The 14,480-nt window shown below is 43.0% G+C and overlaps 2 protein-coding genes across 2 annotated transcripts in view; both read left to right on the forward strand.

The window, feature by feature from the left end:
* The window catches only part of LOC118496429, a 397,714-nt gene that overhangs the window by 250,733 nt on the left and 132,501 nt on the right, over positions 1–14,480 (forward strand). The gene's annotated exons all lie outside the window — the stretch shown is intronic.
* The window catches only part of LOC118496048 (E3 ubiquitin-protein ligase RNF4-like), a 7,657-nt gene continuing 6,038 nt past the window's right edge, over positions 12,862–14,480 (forward strand). The window contains exons 1-3 of the mRNA XM_036006149.1: positions 12,862–12,882; positions 13,403–13,510; positions 13,670–13,727. Coding sequence (XP_035862042.1) covers positions 12,862–12,882; positions 13,403–13,510; positions 13,670–13,727 — 187 coding nt within the window. The remainder of the gene's footprint in view (positions 12,883–13,402; positions 13,511–13,669; positions 13,728–14,480) is intronic.

The raw sequence follows: 14,480 nt of genomic DNA on the forward strand, positions 1-14,480 counted from the left end.
ACTCCCCACTAGAAGATCCCAAACATTGGTTTAGGATTGTACAGTAACTATAGTATACAAAACTGTTAAGTATTATATTGGGTTATGTATTTGTTTGTAATATAGTGTGTTGTGTAACAACAGTGCAGTATATAATCTATGTGACAGCTACTGTATGTATTTAATATGTGATATGTTCTATATATAACCTGACATGGTCAGACTCAGATTCTAGTCAGAATGGGAGTCTGAAACCGCTCCATTGGGATTATGGGGCGGCTTTCAACCCAACAGGGAAAGAAAGTTCCTCTGCACTCATTGGATAGACCTACAACCAATCAGAGCAACGGAACTCAACTGTCAACAGACGAGACGGTGTTTCGTCTCCGTAGCAACCACTCTTTGCACAATGCACTTCCGTCATAACTCCCGACTTTTAGACTGTATTGTAGCTGGATATATCATTTGTTTAGTGTAAATATGAATGTGGATAACGTTAGTGATAGTGACATGATGGATACAGTTGGGTTTCTAGAGATTAATCAGAGAAAACACGTTTTATTTCTCTGATTCACAGCTTTGTTCTAACGCTGGGCTCCCTCTCTTCAGTCTCTCTCTATCTCTCTCTTCAGTCTCTCTCTATCTCTCTCTTCAGTCTCTCTCTATCTCTCTCTTCAGTCTCTCTCTATCTCTCTCTTCAGTCTCTCTCTCCCTCTCTTCAGTCTCTCTCTATCTCTCTCTATCTCTCTCTTCAGTCTCTCTCTCTCTCTCTTCAGTCTCTCTCTATCTCTCTCTTCAGTCTCTCTCTCCCTCTCTTCAGTCTCTCTCTATCTCTCTTCAGTCTCTCTCTATCTCTCTCTTCAGTCTCTCTCTATCTCTCTCTTCAGTCTCTCTCTATCTCTCTCTATCTCTCTCTTCAGTCTCTCTCTATCTCTCTCTTCAGTCTCTCTCTATCTCTCTCTATCTCTCTCTTCAGTCTCTCTCTATCTCTCTCTTCAGTCTCTCTCTATCTCTCTCTTCAGTCTCTCTCTATCTCTCTCCACCATATAACACTACCGTGCTTTCAGGTTGTTGAGGCTCCGCTCCGTCTAAAACTCTGCCATTTCATGAAGCTGTTTGTAACGTAGAAATAAAATAGATTATTGATCATTTCATTTCTATAGTTTTTAGCTGACATCACCAGCTGACTTCTCTATTGGCCGTTGAAACAGGTGAAGTCTCTTACGTTCTAAAACCAGCCTCTGTGACTTGAACAGTTGAGTCGTAGCGACACCATCAGCTGTGTGTGTGTGTGTGTGTGTGTGTGTGTGTGTGTGTGTGTGTGTGTGTGAGAGAGACGTTACTGTTCGTTACTGTATCTGTCCATCATAGTATAAAGCCTGTCCTCACAATTTGATTGGTCCGAACAGCTCTTGTTCGAGCATAATTGCTCCTCAACGGATCAAGTCCAGACCGAACTTCCCGACCTCGAATGTTGTGGGCGGGGCTAAGTTCAGCTGTCATTCAGTCTAGCCGAGAGGTAGAATACCTGCTAACTGTAAAAGAGCTAAGAAGAAACACAAAGAGGCAACACTCCTGTCCAACACAGAACAACTGTTTGCCGATTATATTTTTTGCAACAGCAAAAAGATAAAAATAATTTCATCTTTCATACAAATGACATCAATAAATGGAAGCAGGCCATCTGTAACAGTTACTCACACATTGCCAAAGAAGGCGTTGGTCGCAGAGGCCGCTTGACTGTGTGTCAGGACGAAACCCTTGATACAGACAAGCCTTTACTCACTGTTACTTATTACACTAAAAAGGTACAGTGCTAGTACAGGCAAATGAGGCAGGCCTCAACACTTTGAGGAACTCTTCCCCAAGCTGAAAGCAGAGGCTGAAAGAGACCGACCTAGTACCAGTTGCATCACGATGGGAAGAGACACAGGATCAGATGAGGAAGAGGAGGGTGGCACCAGGATCCCAGAGGTCACAAAACCAGTCCATCTGGCCCTGTCCCTCTTTCAACAACTGACAGATGGCCTGTCCCTCCTGGAGCTGGACTTCAGAGTTCAAGGAGCTCACTATGGCCAGACTCGCTGAATCTGAAACCACCAATCAGCTGAGACTTGAGCTCCACCAGCTAAAGGAGGACAGCCACGAGGCCATCACAGAGCTGAGTAGGGAGAGTGAAGTCACCACCACAGAGCTGAAGGAGACCCAGAGGAGACTCGGACAGCTGACACAGACCATACTTGAGCTGGAAGAGGAGAACACCACAGTACATCGTGGTGCATACAGGCACCAATGACCCTCACACCCTTCACCGAGGCACTGCTGAGGCCATGGCCAAGATGGCTGAGAGGGCCTCCAGGGAATTCCCTGACAGCATGATTATCTCTACCCTTCTCCCCAGAACAGACACCCCTCCACATGGATATCTCAAGGAGATGTGCAGCCCTTCCAAACATCCACCTAGCTCACCACGCAAACATCGGAACATGGGATCTCTATGATGGGATACACTTGAACAAGGGTGGGATAAGAACTTTTGCCAAAACGTTGAAGGATGTTACCCTTGGTCGCAAACCCAACCATACCACCCACCAAACTGCTGCTCCCAGGAACTACAGACCACCCAGATACCAACAGGACAGTCAGAGGAACTCTACATCCCACCGTCCCACAGCACCACGCCCCCATACTATATCTCACCCTCCTGTCCCACCAAGACACAGAACCCCCCCCCATCATCACCAACAGATGACCTACCCATCTACGATGAACAATACTCCCCCTCTCCAACCAAGTACACCGATGTCTGAACTCAATCAAAGAGATGCTCCACACTCTGTAACAGATTACTGCAAACATGAGGTACAGAGATACCATAGATAACACACACACACACACACACACACAAACACACACATATACACACACACACACACACACACACACATATATACACACACACACACACACACACACACATATATACACACACACACACACACACACACACATACACATATATACACACATATACACACACACACACACATATACACACACACACACACACACACACACACATATACAAACACACACACACACATATAAACACACACACACACACACACACACATATACACACACACACACACACACACAAACACACACATATACACACACACACACACACACACACATATAAACACACACACACACACATATACACACACACACACACACACACACACACACACACACACATACACACACATATATACACACACACACACACACACACACACACACACATACACACATACAACACACACACACACACACACATATACACAAACACACACAGACACACACATATGCACACACACACACATACACACACATACACACACATATATACACACACACACACACACACACACACACACACACACACACACACACATACACACACATATATACACACACACACACACACACACACACACACACACACATACACACATACAACACACACACACACACACATATACACAAACACACACAGACACACACATATGCACACACACACACATACACACATATATATACACACACGCACGCACGCACACACACACACACACACACACACACACACAGTAATTGGTTACAGCAGTTTAGCCTCTTTTTGCTTTCGTTTCATTTTATTCATGTTTTTAGTTGAATTTCTGAATTTTTCTCTAAAATGAAATCTTTAAAAATAAGCTTTTGGAATATTCAGGGTCTGTACTCTAGTACATGTGGTCTTAAGACCACAGAACCTGATTTCTTTAATAACGTAAATGATGTTGATATTTTAATTCTGTTAGAAACGTGCTGTTGATCTGATACCATCACCCAATGGCCCTCAGGCTACAGTGAAATTACAGTTCCTTCACTTAAACTGAGCACAGTCCACCGTGGCAGAGGCTCTGGAGGAATATTAATCTGGCTTAAAGCTGATCTCACCAATCACATCAGCACGGTCAAACAAAACAAACACCACATTTGGCTGAAAATGAATAAAGACGTGGGCATTTGTGACGTAGATTTATATCTGTGTGCTATATACACTAGAGTCCGGATCGGGCCGAATTTGTCTGTCCGAGCCCGACCCGAGCCCGACAGTTAAATCTCATTTTTTTTCTCATACTAATGACACATGTACGTTTGTTTGTGTGGAAAGCTTTTATTAAGCAACTATAGGAAGGCATTCAGAAATGTCAACAGATGAGGTCATCAGCTCACACGGGGGAACAAGCTCACGTTAATAATCTGTTTAATTTAAAATATTCAACGTGTTAACCTCTCCTGACCGTGGTCAGAACACCAGGGGAGAGTCGATCAGCAGCAAGATATGAGCTCCTCATAAATATGTATATATTATTGGTTAAGAGTCTGGTTTAAAGAGACCATATAGAAGAAAAGAAAGGTGAAGCCTACAGGAAGAAACTGAGCAGGTTAGTTTGAGAAAACCTACCTTGGATTTTAATTATTTACAGCAAACAGAAATCTGGACATATTTTAGCTAACATTTTAGCAACCATACAAGGAATATATAGACCCTTTGCACGTGACGTCACGCTCCACTCGCGCGAATTATGAACGCCATGACGGACGGCGGAAGAGCTATGCTGTAGACGGACGGCAAGCTAAACTCGTACGTTTTCGTTCGTGTTTGTGTTCTCACATTCACAATCTGCAGAGTAATCCTCACCAACACAAGCATTTGTATTGCCTTTCTGTTTTAAATGACTGATAAATAAAATTACCTTCAACGAGCTAGCTGCCGTGCTAACCAGCTGTTCCTGCTAACAGGTCCAACCCGATGATGACCCACATAACTAGCTAACATCGGTTATTCACTGACCTAGCTACATATCCAAAAAGTAAGCTGTTCCATTGATCATTTAACTTAACACACATACAAAAATATCGGTTAAATTAAAGATGACATGGCACGGAAACTAGCTTCAAAAAGGCCAAAAAACGCTCCTACCCCGGCTAGCTGATGAGCTAGCTGCAGCTAGCAGTACCATATAAGAGGCAGGCGCATTGCTTTCTAGCGTTGTGATTGGTCGAGCGGACGTAGCGGCGCGCGCAACTTGCGTGCGTGATGACGTCGTCATCAGGTCCATATCTGCGTAGGGGGGCGTGACGGTTGACCATAATAATGGATCTTATTTAGATGTGTAGAGTGTTAAAACGTATGTTTATACCGATGGTTAACGGTTAAAAAGTTAGTGGTAGGGAAAGGGTGTCCAACGGTCATACATGGTGTGTTTGTAGTGTTTAAAAGGCAGTGTCTCAGCCTGTCTGTCTGCTTTTCCCTGCCGTTTTTTTAGCTAGCATTGCTAGCTAGCTTGTTAGCTTGTTTTTTCCTCCACAACACTCCTCATCAATCAACGGGGCTTTTTTCTTTTTAATTCTTTTGGTGAAAGCAAGAGGAAATGTCTTTCAGACATGTCTACACAGGGTAAGTAAATTAAAAAGCAAAATGTTATGTTTAAGCCTATTCTAAGATATTTCATTCATTCATTCATGAATTAAAACCTTTTTGTGGCATATACAGTAATCTAGCTAGTCTTCATCATTAGGTCCTTATCCATGTGTTTTTAGCTAACTTAATATATATTCTGATGTGTGTGTGTGTGTGTGTGTGTGTGTGTGTGTCAAGGTTATTAATAGTTTGGCATTATTCATTAGTTTTTATTTTTATTTCGTCACAATCACAACGCAATCAACAAGCTGCCCATACTACAGCTAGCTTTGGACTGCTCGCTAGCTGCTGCCCATCGCGTCGTAATATCCACCGGTCAAATCTTAACATAGGCTACAGCAAATATAATCACAGATAAGAAGATGGCTAGATGTTACAATTATTTGTGGTTACTACTGATCATAGACACTGTGATTCCCTGAACACTTCCCAGAGCTGGGATGTGTTCAGGCATCCATTAGGAAGTTGCATTGGCACACCCAGTGAACAACGGTATGGGTAGCCACGACCGACCATGTCCTCTAAAAACATGGGCTACGTGTTATATAAATCTTTACTTGAGTAAAGAATAGATGTTAATACAAAATAAACCCTAGACTGATGTCTTATCTTTGCCATTATGAGGTACCTCCCCCCGCCGTTAGCGTAGCATCGTACCTGTAACCCAGCCAGCTACAAAGAACTGGTTAGCATCCAGACTTTTAAAAGCTTTGAGATCAGCACCAGTATATGGGGATATCCCGTTTACCACATAGTGGTCCAGATCAGCACCGGTATATGGGGGTACCCCGTTTACCACATAGTGGTCCAGATCAGTGGACTGAAGTCGGGCAGACTCTGTGATTTAATGAGGTCCGTGAAAACGGAGGGAGAAAGAATTAAGGGTCGGTATCCAATCCTGCTATCTCCAACTTCTCCAAATACTGCTCTTTGTGAGCACCTACCAGATGCCCTACCTCGACCGATAACGGCACGACAACTTGTTGTTCAATAGAAGAAGCCATAAAGCCATAAATACAGTTTATTTAGTGTTATGTATTTCAAACTGATTGAAACTATGAAACTTTCCGCTCGTCTACTACTGTTTAGCCTGTGCTTCCGCCGTCCGTCATGGTGCTGTCATGTCGTCGTGTGATGTGTTTGAAAAGGGTCTATAAGGAAGATCCAAACAACAGTCAAGACAAGGAGACACCTGCGACAAATATCCTGGACAAGGGCACTAAAAGGACATCAAAAACAGCAGATTAAGCAAAATAACAAAGAGGTAAGCCACGAATTTGACTGATTTAGCACCATAAGCTATTAAGCTACCTCTGATAAGAGCTGAAGACAGAGCCATCGCCATGTTGTCAGTTAGAAATGGATACTTTTAAGGGGCGGAGCCTCAGCAGCCTTACTGTCAACTACCCAGCCACAGGGACTAGTGAAGTCAACTACCCAGCCACAGTGACTAGTGAAGTCAACTACCCAGCCACAGTGACTAGTGAAGTCAACTACCCAGCCACAGTGACTAGTGAAGTCAACTACCCAGCCACAGTGACTAGTGAAGTCAACTACCCAGCCACAGGGACTAGTGAAGTCAACTACCCAGCCACAGTGACTAGTGAAGTCAACTACCCAGTCACAGTGACTAGTGAAGTCAACTACCCAGCCACAGTGACTAGTGAAGTCAACTACCCAGCCACAGTGACTAGTGAAACCAACTACCCAGCCACAGTGACTAGTGAAACCAACTACCCAGCCACAGTGACTAGTGAAACCAACTACCCAGCCACAGTGACTAGTGAAACCAACTACCCAGCCACAGTGACTAGTGAAGTCAACTACCCAATCACAGTGACTAGTGAAGTCAACTACCCAGCCACAGTGACTAGTGAAACCAACTACCCAGCCACAGTGACTAGTGAAACCAACTACCCAGCCACAGTGACTAGTGAAACCAACTACCCAGTCACAGTGACTAGTGAAGTCAACTACCCAGCCACAGGGACTAGTGAAACCAACTACCCAGTCGCAGTGACTAGTGAAACCAACTACCCAGCCACAGGGACTAGTGAAACCAACTACCCAGTCACAGTGACTAGTGAAACCAACTACCCAGCCACAGGGACTAGTGAAACCAACTACCCAGCCACAGTGACTAGTGAAACCAACTACCCAGTCACAGGGACTAGTGAAGTCAACTACCCAGCCACAGGGACTAGTGAAACCAACTACCCAGTCACAGTGACTAGTGAAACCAACTACCCAGTCCACAGTGACTAGTGAAACCAACTACCCAGCCACAGGGACTAGTGAAACTCACAGGAAGAAATATAGGACTACATACTAAGAGACTCTCCCGAAACCTTAGTATCAGACTTCATGGTCCTAAACAGACGTGTATAAAGTACTAGAGACCCATACTTGAGTAAAAGTACAAGTGCTCTATCAAAAAAGTGACTTGAGTAGAAGTAGAGGTGCTCTTTAAGGTGAGACACTACAGGTGATAGGGTAAAATTTTTAACTAGCAGATATCACCATGAACTCTCCCAGTTTGATTACTTACATTAAGTTGAGAAGAAAATGTATTACAAGTTTTCTGTAATTTAAGTTTAAATATGCAAATTAGGCATTATCTTATTAAATATGCGCTAATTTGCATATATTTACAAAAACGAAATCTGAGTATTGGATGAACCCAGGTTCAAAATTATTTTTTCATTGTGTTCACATATTAGATGGGAAAAAAAATTACAGAGAGATTTATGGATATCTTTTATTATCCTGTAAATCAGAATATACTGTCAATAGCGTTAAAAAAAATGATTTTCGCCATGTTTTTTGGAATAAAATGTTATATAATCAGGCTAGGAATATATATTTACAAATCCCTCTGTAATGTCTTCATAATATAACTAGGTACAAGGCTGGAAGGTTTGGTGTATAAAGGTGCTACTGAAGTGGAGATTTCAGACTTGGAGTATGAGAGAAAAGTCATTTTGAGAAAACGGGCTTTAAAGATTTATATTGTAAAATTCCACACATTTCTATATGAAAACATTGCTAACAAGCAAACAACAGGCCAAGTAATAGTTTATAACAAGGTAGACCATGAACAATGACAGCTGAATAAAACAACATTGCCAAATAAGACCTTCAACTACACACTTAAAAATGCTGGGTTATTTTGGTTACTCATATGCTGGGTTAAGGCTGAAATTATAAATTACCATAATGGGTTACAAAATGGTTAAACATATTATAACCCATTGCATTGGGTTGATGACGTTGAACGAAATCCAGGCTTCAGATTTTCAACACTGCTGATCCGCCATATTTTGGATGACATTGTTTTAACACACACTCACGCACACACACACACACGCACGCACACGCACACACACACACACACACACACACACACACACACACACACACACACTCATGAGTCATGACATGGTATGGGAAGAATAAAAAACTTGACAAAAGACGTATAAAAAGACATTTGTTTCGTAGATTAGATCAGTTATGGTTTAGCTTAGTTTAAAAACAGTCTAACGATATTAGAATAATAACTTGTTGTTTTAGCTTCGTTTTATTCAAGTAACGTTATTAAATATAAATCCAACACGATTTGCGTTACAAATAAATACCAGCAAAGAACTACGGCGGGCGGAGACAGAAACACATTGAAGAGATCACTCTATCTGGCACCCCGCCCGCTGGATCTTCACATAGGGAAAAACAAGCGCACCTCTTCAACTGACGTAACCCCCAGTCACCCCACATCGTCTCTCTCGCTCTCGATGAGTTGGCATCAGAACAGCAGCAACTCATTTTCTCAAAAACCACATCTGGTTCCTGGAGCAGGGAGGCGACGTAAGCATTCTCATTTTACCGGTAGTTTGTTGCTGAAAATGTGTTTTGTTAAACAGTGCTTCTAGAATAAACTCTAATGTTACATTAGACATACCGTAACTTTGCGTATGTTCTTGACACGCCCATTTTAAAACGAGGATGCATTGGTGGTAACGTTGTGTCGGTACAACAGAAACGATGCCCGGTTTCTGGTCTGCCTGCACGATCCGTCTCATGCCAGCGCAAAATGTTCGCGCGTCATGCCGACGGATTGTACCGAGGATTTACGCACTGCACGATCCGTTCCACGCTGCTCTTCCGGTCGACAGCCAAGCTAACTTGTCTAGTTTGTAGCTAACAGCTAATTCGCGCTAACTGCTAGCTGAGACAGCATGTAATATATACGGTTAAAGACCCTCAAAATAAAACTTGCAAAATCAACGTTGACATATATACTAAACACCATAACATATATAACCGCTGTTACGTCAGTTCTACTTTAACCCCTTGTGCCTCCTCTAAATACAATCACCGTCACTACTTCGTCTTTGATGATGGATATTCACGTGTGTGGAAGTCTGTCATTTAGCTGTAACAAAAGCTCTGCTTTTCCCATTACGTTTGAGTTAACGTTATTTGAGAGCTGCAATCTGTTAGAAGCTGTCAGCTAGAGGCGCGTTAGAGGGTCCGGAAGTAGAGATAGGGAGAAGAAGAGCTGAGTTAGCGTAGGCCAGAGATGGCGACAGCGACGCGTCCGATGCGCGTCGACACACATCGACGTCAAAATTACGTCGACGTCGTATTTTTGCATCAACGCTGATCTTCGCCACAGCACACACGTGGGAGACCAAAACGATTGCATGAGACACAGCCACCGTCCTCAGCGAATTCTTCACAACGCCTGCCCTCAAAAAGCCCCATGAAAAGAAAAAGTCCTTTGAAAAACAGCTCGCCTTAGCTCATCAGGAGAGGTATGGGGAATACTAGATCAAGATAGTCCAAGAGTCGCGAAACGGTAATACGAGTTTTGTAGCTAAAAGTGAAAGTTTCATGTTTGTGTAGTGTGTTCGTGTCGCCTGCGCACTTAGGGTGCTAGCTAACGACTCTCTTAGCTCTACGCTGGCAACAGTTATGTTCGTGCTACGTTAGTCAGCTAACTGTACGTTAGCTAGCTACTGGCGCCGAGCAGACTGTGTGTTTTGCTAACGTTGGAGTATCATCGTATGTGGCTGACTGCGATAGCTAGCTACAGCTGCAGAACCACAGGAGCTGACTCTATAGTAGCTACGTGTTAGCTAGACGTGTAGTTATCATCTGAAGATGTTGGCTTGAGAATGCGTATCTAGGCTTACACGCTGCAGCAGCACACAGCTATCTATAGTTGGCTAGAGGTTAGCTCACGCCTGGTGCCGTGAAACGTGTAGCGCTGACTAGCACACAGACGAACGAACAAACGGACACAGAACGAGCGACTTAGAGTGCGTTGCGTTAGCCTAGTCACCACCACGCAAGATGCCACACAGCTGCGATTAGCATAGTAGACCTACCGGATGAAGCAGTTTTAAGAGAGTCAGTCGTGTGATTATAGGCATCAGGTTTTACTGTGCGGACGGTTCATGTATCGGGGTGTAACCAGCAATGCAGTAGAGTAGAGGTCTGTACTGTTCACTGCACGAGTGTTTTTTCCTTTCTGTTTTTTGTTTGCCGACACACCTGATTGATTTTTTGAACAAGAGTTATGTTGCGTCTGTAAAGAGTAACAGGCTGGCCTTTCATTTTGTAGAATAACAGTAATAATTATTGTTGAGTGCTGTGCTGTAAAGCAGAAGAGTTTTGTTGCTGCCTGCAAAATCTGTTTAATAAATATATATTTCAAGAATTTTTTGCGTATTTCATTTGAGATACATGTCTAGGTACTCTGTTGTAGATGTCTGATCGAGCAATCAGAAAAATATCGGGAGTATCTAATGCCCTCCAACATGTAATTGTCTGCTTAGACGTGAGATCAGAGGGACCAAGAGACTACATGCAGAAGGTTCAATTATCACATCACCCGATCCCCGACCCCAGAGTGTCTGATAATCGGTGTAGGTTAACTTGACGAAGTAATCGTTTAACCCCCAGCTTCTAGTGTATTAGCTTAACATAACGTTGAAGGCTGCTTTCCGGTGGAGGCTAGCACGATAGGATAGCGTCGGGACGTGGAGAACAGAGAAGTGCGTGCAGTCGTATATCCTCGGTTGATCAAACAGTATGTATCGTATGGGACAGAGAGAGAGAGAGCATGTCGCGCAGAGCAACAGAGCGGAAGGAGAGATCGTGACAGGAAGATGAGAGCAGAGAGAGACGGGATACGAAGAGGAGAGCTAGTGACTGCCTACCGACGAAGAGCGACGAGTGATGTATGAAACTATCGCCACCAGCCCGATATCCCAACATCATTCTTCGCGCATTCAAGGATGGCTCGGCTCGTTTCCGGTACATAGACAAAAATTTTTAGGCAAATTTTTCCACACCGGCAACTGTAACCGTCCTCAGCCTACGTACGTTAACGTTACGAATGACCATGACTGTGTTAAAAGACAACGCCGCCATCTTGCTTGCGTGAATTGTGACATGCAGAAAAAGGAGCGACAATTGTGTATTCAGCGATTACGTAGCCTACTTTGAATGCTCAGGCTTGCATGTGTTTTAGCTGTTTGTGTAACGTTACTAAATGTTATGTATTAGTACTTTATGTAGTTCCTTTAAATACAAAATACAAATTGTAAGCTGACAAAGACAGGCGAACACATCGCCGGTCAATAGGTTCATTTTAGTTAGTGAACAACCTGGCAAAGAATGTCTTGCGTCAGTCTAATCAATTGGACACAAGCATGTGCGTTGTGTGTGTGTGTGGTGTGTGTGTGGGTGTGTGGGGGCCTGCCAAAATAACTATTCTTGATTATTCAGTATACGTTATTAGTTGTCAAATGTTGTGTGATTGCCGTAATGAAATGAGCGCTTGCTTGCGTATGACATTTCTGAATGCTTTTGAAAGTGATGTATGGCAGCTTTGTATGTTTTATTATTTTTTGTTTTTTATTGTTTTCGCTGTAGAATGTGGATGATCATGATTCAAAATAACTGGTAGAATGGGACCTGTGTGCTTACTCTGCTACGATTTTTGCAAGGTATGCACCATTTGTATATAAGCTTACAAGTTTGTTAATAAAGACATATATGTGACTATGAATGACGATGGCAAAACTCCAACTTTTTCAGTGTCCACTGCACTGATATTGTAATGTGTGTGTATGTGGCCGGCCGGGGTAATAGTGTTCGTGCTACCACCGGGCCGCCGAGGGGCAGATGCAACAATCTATCCTGTAGGTTGGTTTTTCATGCAGCACTGTAACAATCCGCTGTAATCCACATAGTGCGTGAATAGCCTCGCCTGCTGTTACAAATGAGAATGTCTTTATGTATCACTGAGTATTTTAGTATAATACTGGTGCCGATCTACGAACATGTCTCTGGACGGGCTTACTGTATTGACCAGTTTCACGCAGAAAAAAAGAACTTGAGTGTAATGATTCTCTGGACTTCCCTTTAATCAGTTGTATGCAGTTGCTGCCAAATGTAAGTAAGTTTAGATTGACGGTTCATGAAGTTTCACTGAGGTCACAAAGAGCTTATTAGTCTCTTATCAGTATCTCCAAGTATAAATCACATGACAAGACAGACACCACAATTGCACAAGGACAACTCATCCAGATTTTGAACGGAGTCTACAGCAAGCGGATTTCAGTCGAAACTTAGTGGCCTGGTAAGAAGACATGACTAAAAGAAGAAGCAAGAAACTGACACACTATCTAATGCTGTGCTCTGGAACTGACACGTGACATAGTAGGGTCTATACCAGCACGGAAAATCAAGGACTTTGAGCATTTTTGTGTGTAGCTAAAGTCAGAGCAAGTCAGGGGATCTTTTGTTTGCATTTTGGAATGTAGTCGTCCAGAATGTGATACAGAGTTGTAGAATTTTACATTTGACTTTTATGCTGACAAGATTGTCTTCTGCTACTGTGGTGATCCCCCCGGCACCTACAAATCCGGAGGAGGAGCACGGTCCGCCGAGGCCCAGCTACGCCGATCTACAAAAGCTTTCTCTCATACGGTGAGCAGCTGCAGAGTTAATACAATGTAACAATAAAACGAGCCGCCAACAATATTTTACGGATTGTCTCAAAGATTTGCAGACCTCGTATACATTTTCCCTTTATTTCCCGCTGTAAAATTGGTGTGGTTGATGTGACTGAACCCGACACTAACACAGATCGTCAAACAGATCTGCGAACCGTGCCTGGCCATCGGGTCCAGTCGGCTCAGTTGGGGTATCCATCCTCTACTACCTCCCTCTCTCCAGACCTATCGCACACCAGTGTCAGACCAAACCCTGCGCAACGATGACTGTTTCAGTTTTATTGTTATCATTATTAAACCGATGTTGTTAGAGCAAACACAGAAAGACATAGTTTCCAGTTGTTAACCCATTACTTAATTCAATAATTTAAATCCCAGTAATTATAGTACTATTTGGCCTTCATTTTATCACCAAGCTTATGCTGTAACGAGGGTTAATATCTGAAGTAAATGCGTCTTAAAAGTTTGTTTTCCTCTACAGGTTGGAACAACATCGCTGAATACCTACGAAAAGGACAAGCACAGAGGTCCCACATGTGCTTCTTCTTGGGACAGGCATCAGTTATCACAAGCCTTTGTTATAGTGCATGGACATGCCTTGGAGCACCCATCTCTTCTTGGGGCAGTAGAGGCCTGCTTTAAGGCTTTTTATGTTTTTGATGTACAGTATCCTAGACCTTGTGCACAAGTGTGGGAGTTTTTGCAGATGATATCAGGAGTTATTTTAGACAGCAACCTCTTCTTCAAAAAGCATGTCATCAAAATCACCACAACTGCTTTCTTCCACCTTAAAATCTGTATCAGTATCAGTATTATCTTATGGTTTATGTATATTTGCACACTTTACATTTTAGAGAAAGTATAGCCTACTTTATTTATTTAGCATTGATGTTCTAATTGTTCATCTGAAATAGGAAGGCTGGATGTGGTGCTAAACTCCTCAT

Source organism: Sander lucioperca, chromosome 1 (assembly GCF_008315115.2).
Source record: "Sander lucioperca isolate FBNREF2018 chromosome 1, SLUC_FBN_1.2, whole genome shotgun sequence".
NCBI lineage: Eukaryota > Metazoa > Chordata > Actinopteri > Perciformes > Percidae > Sander > Sander lucioperca.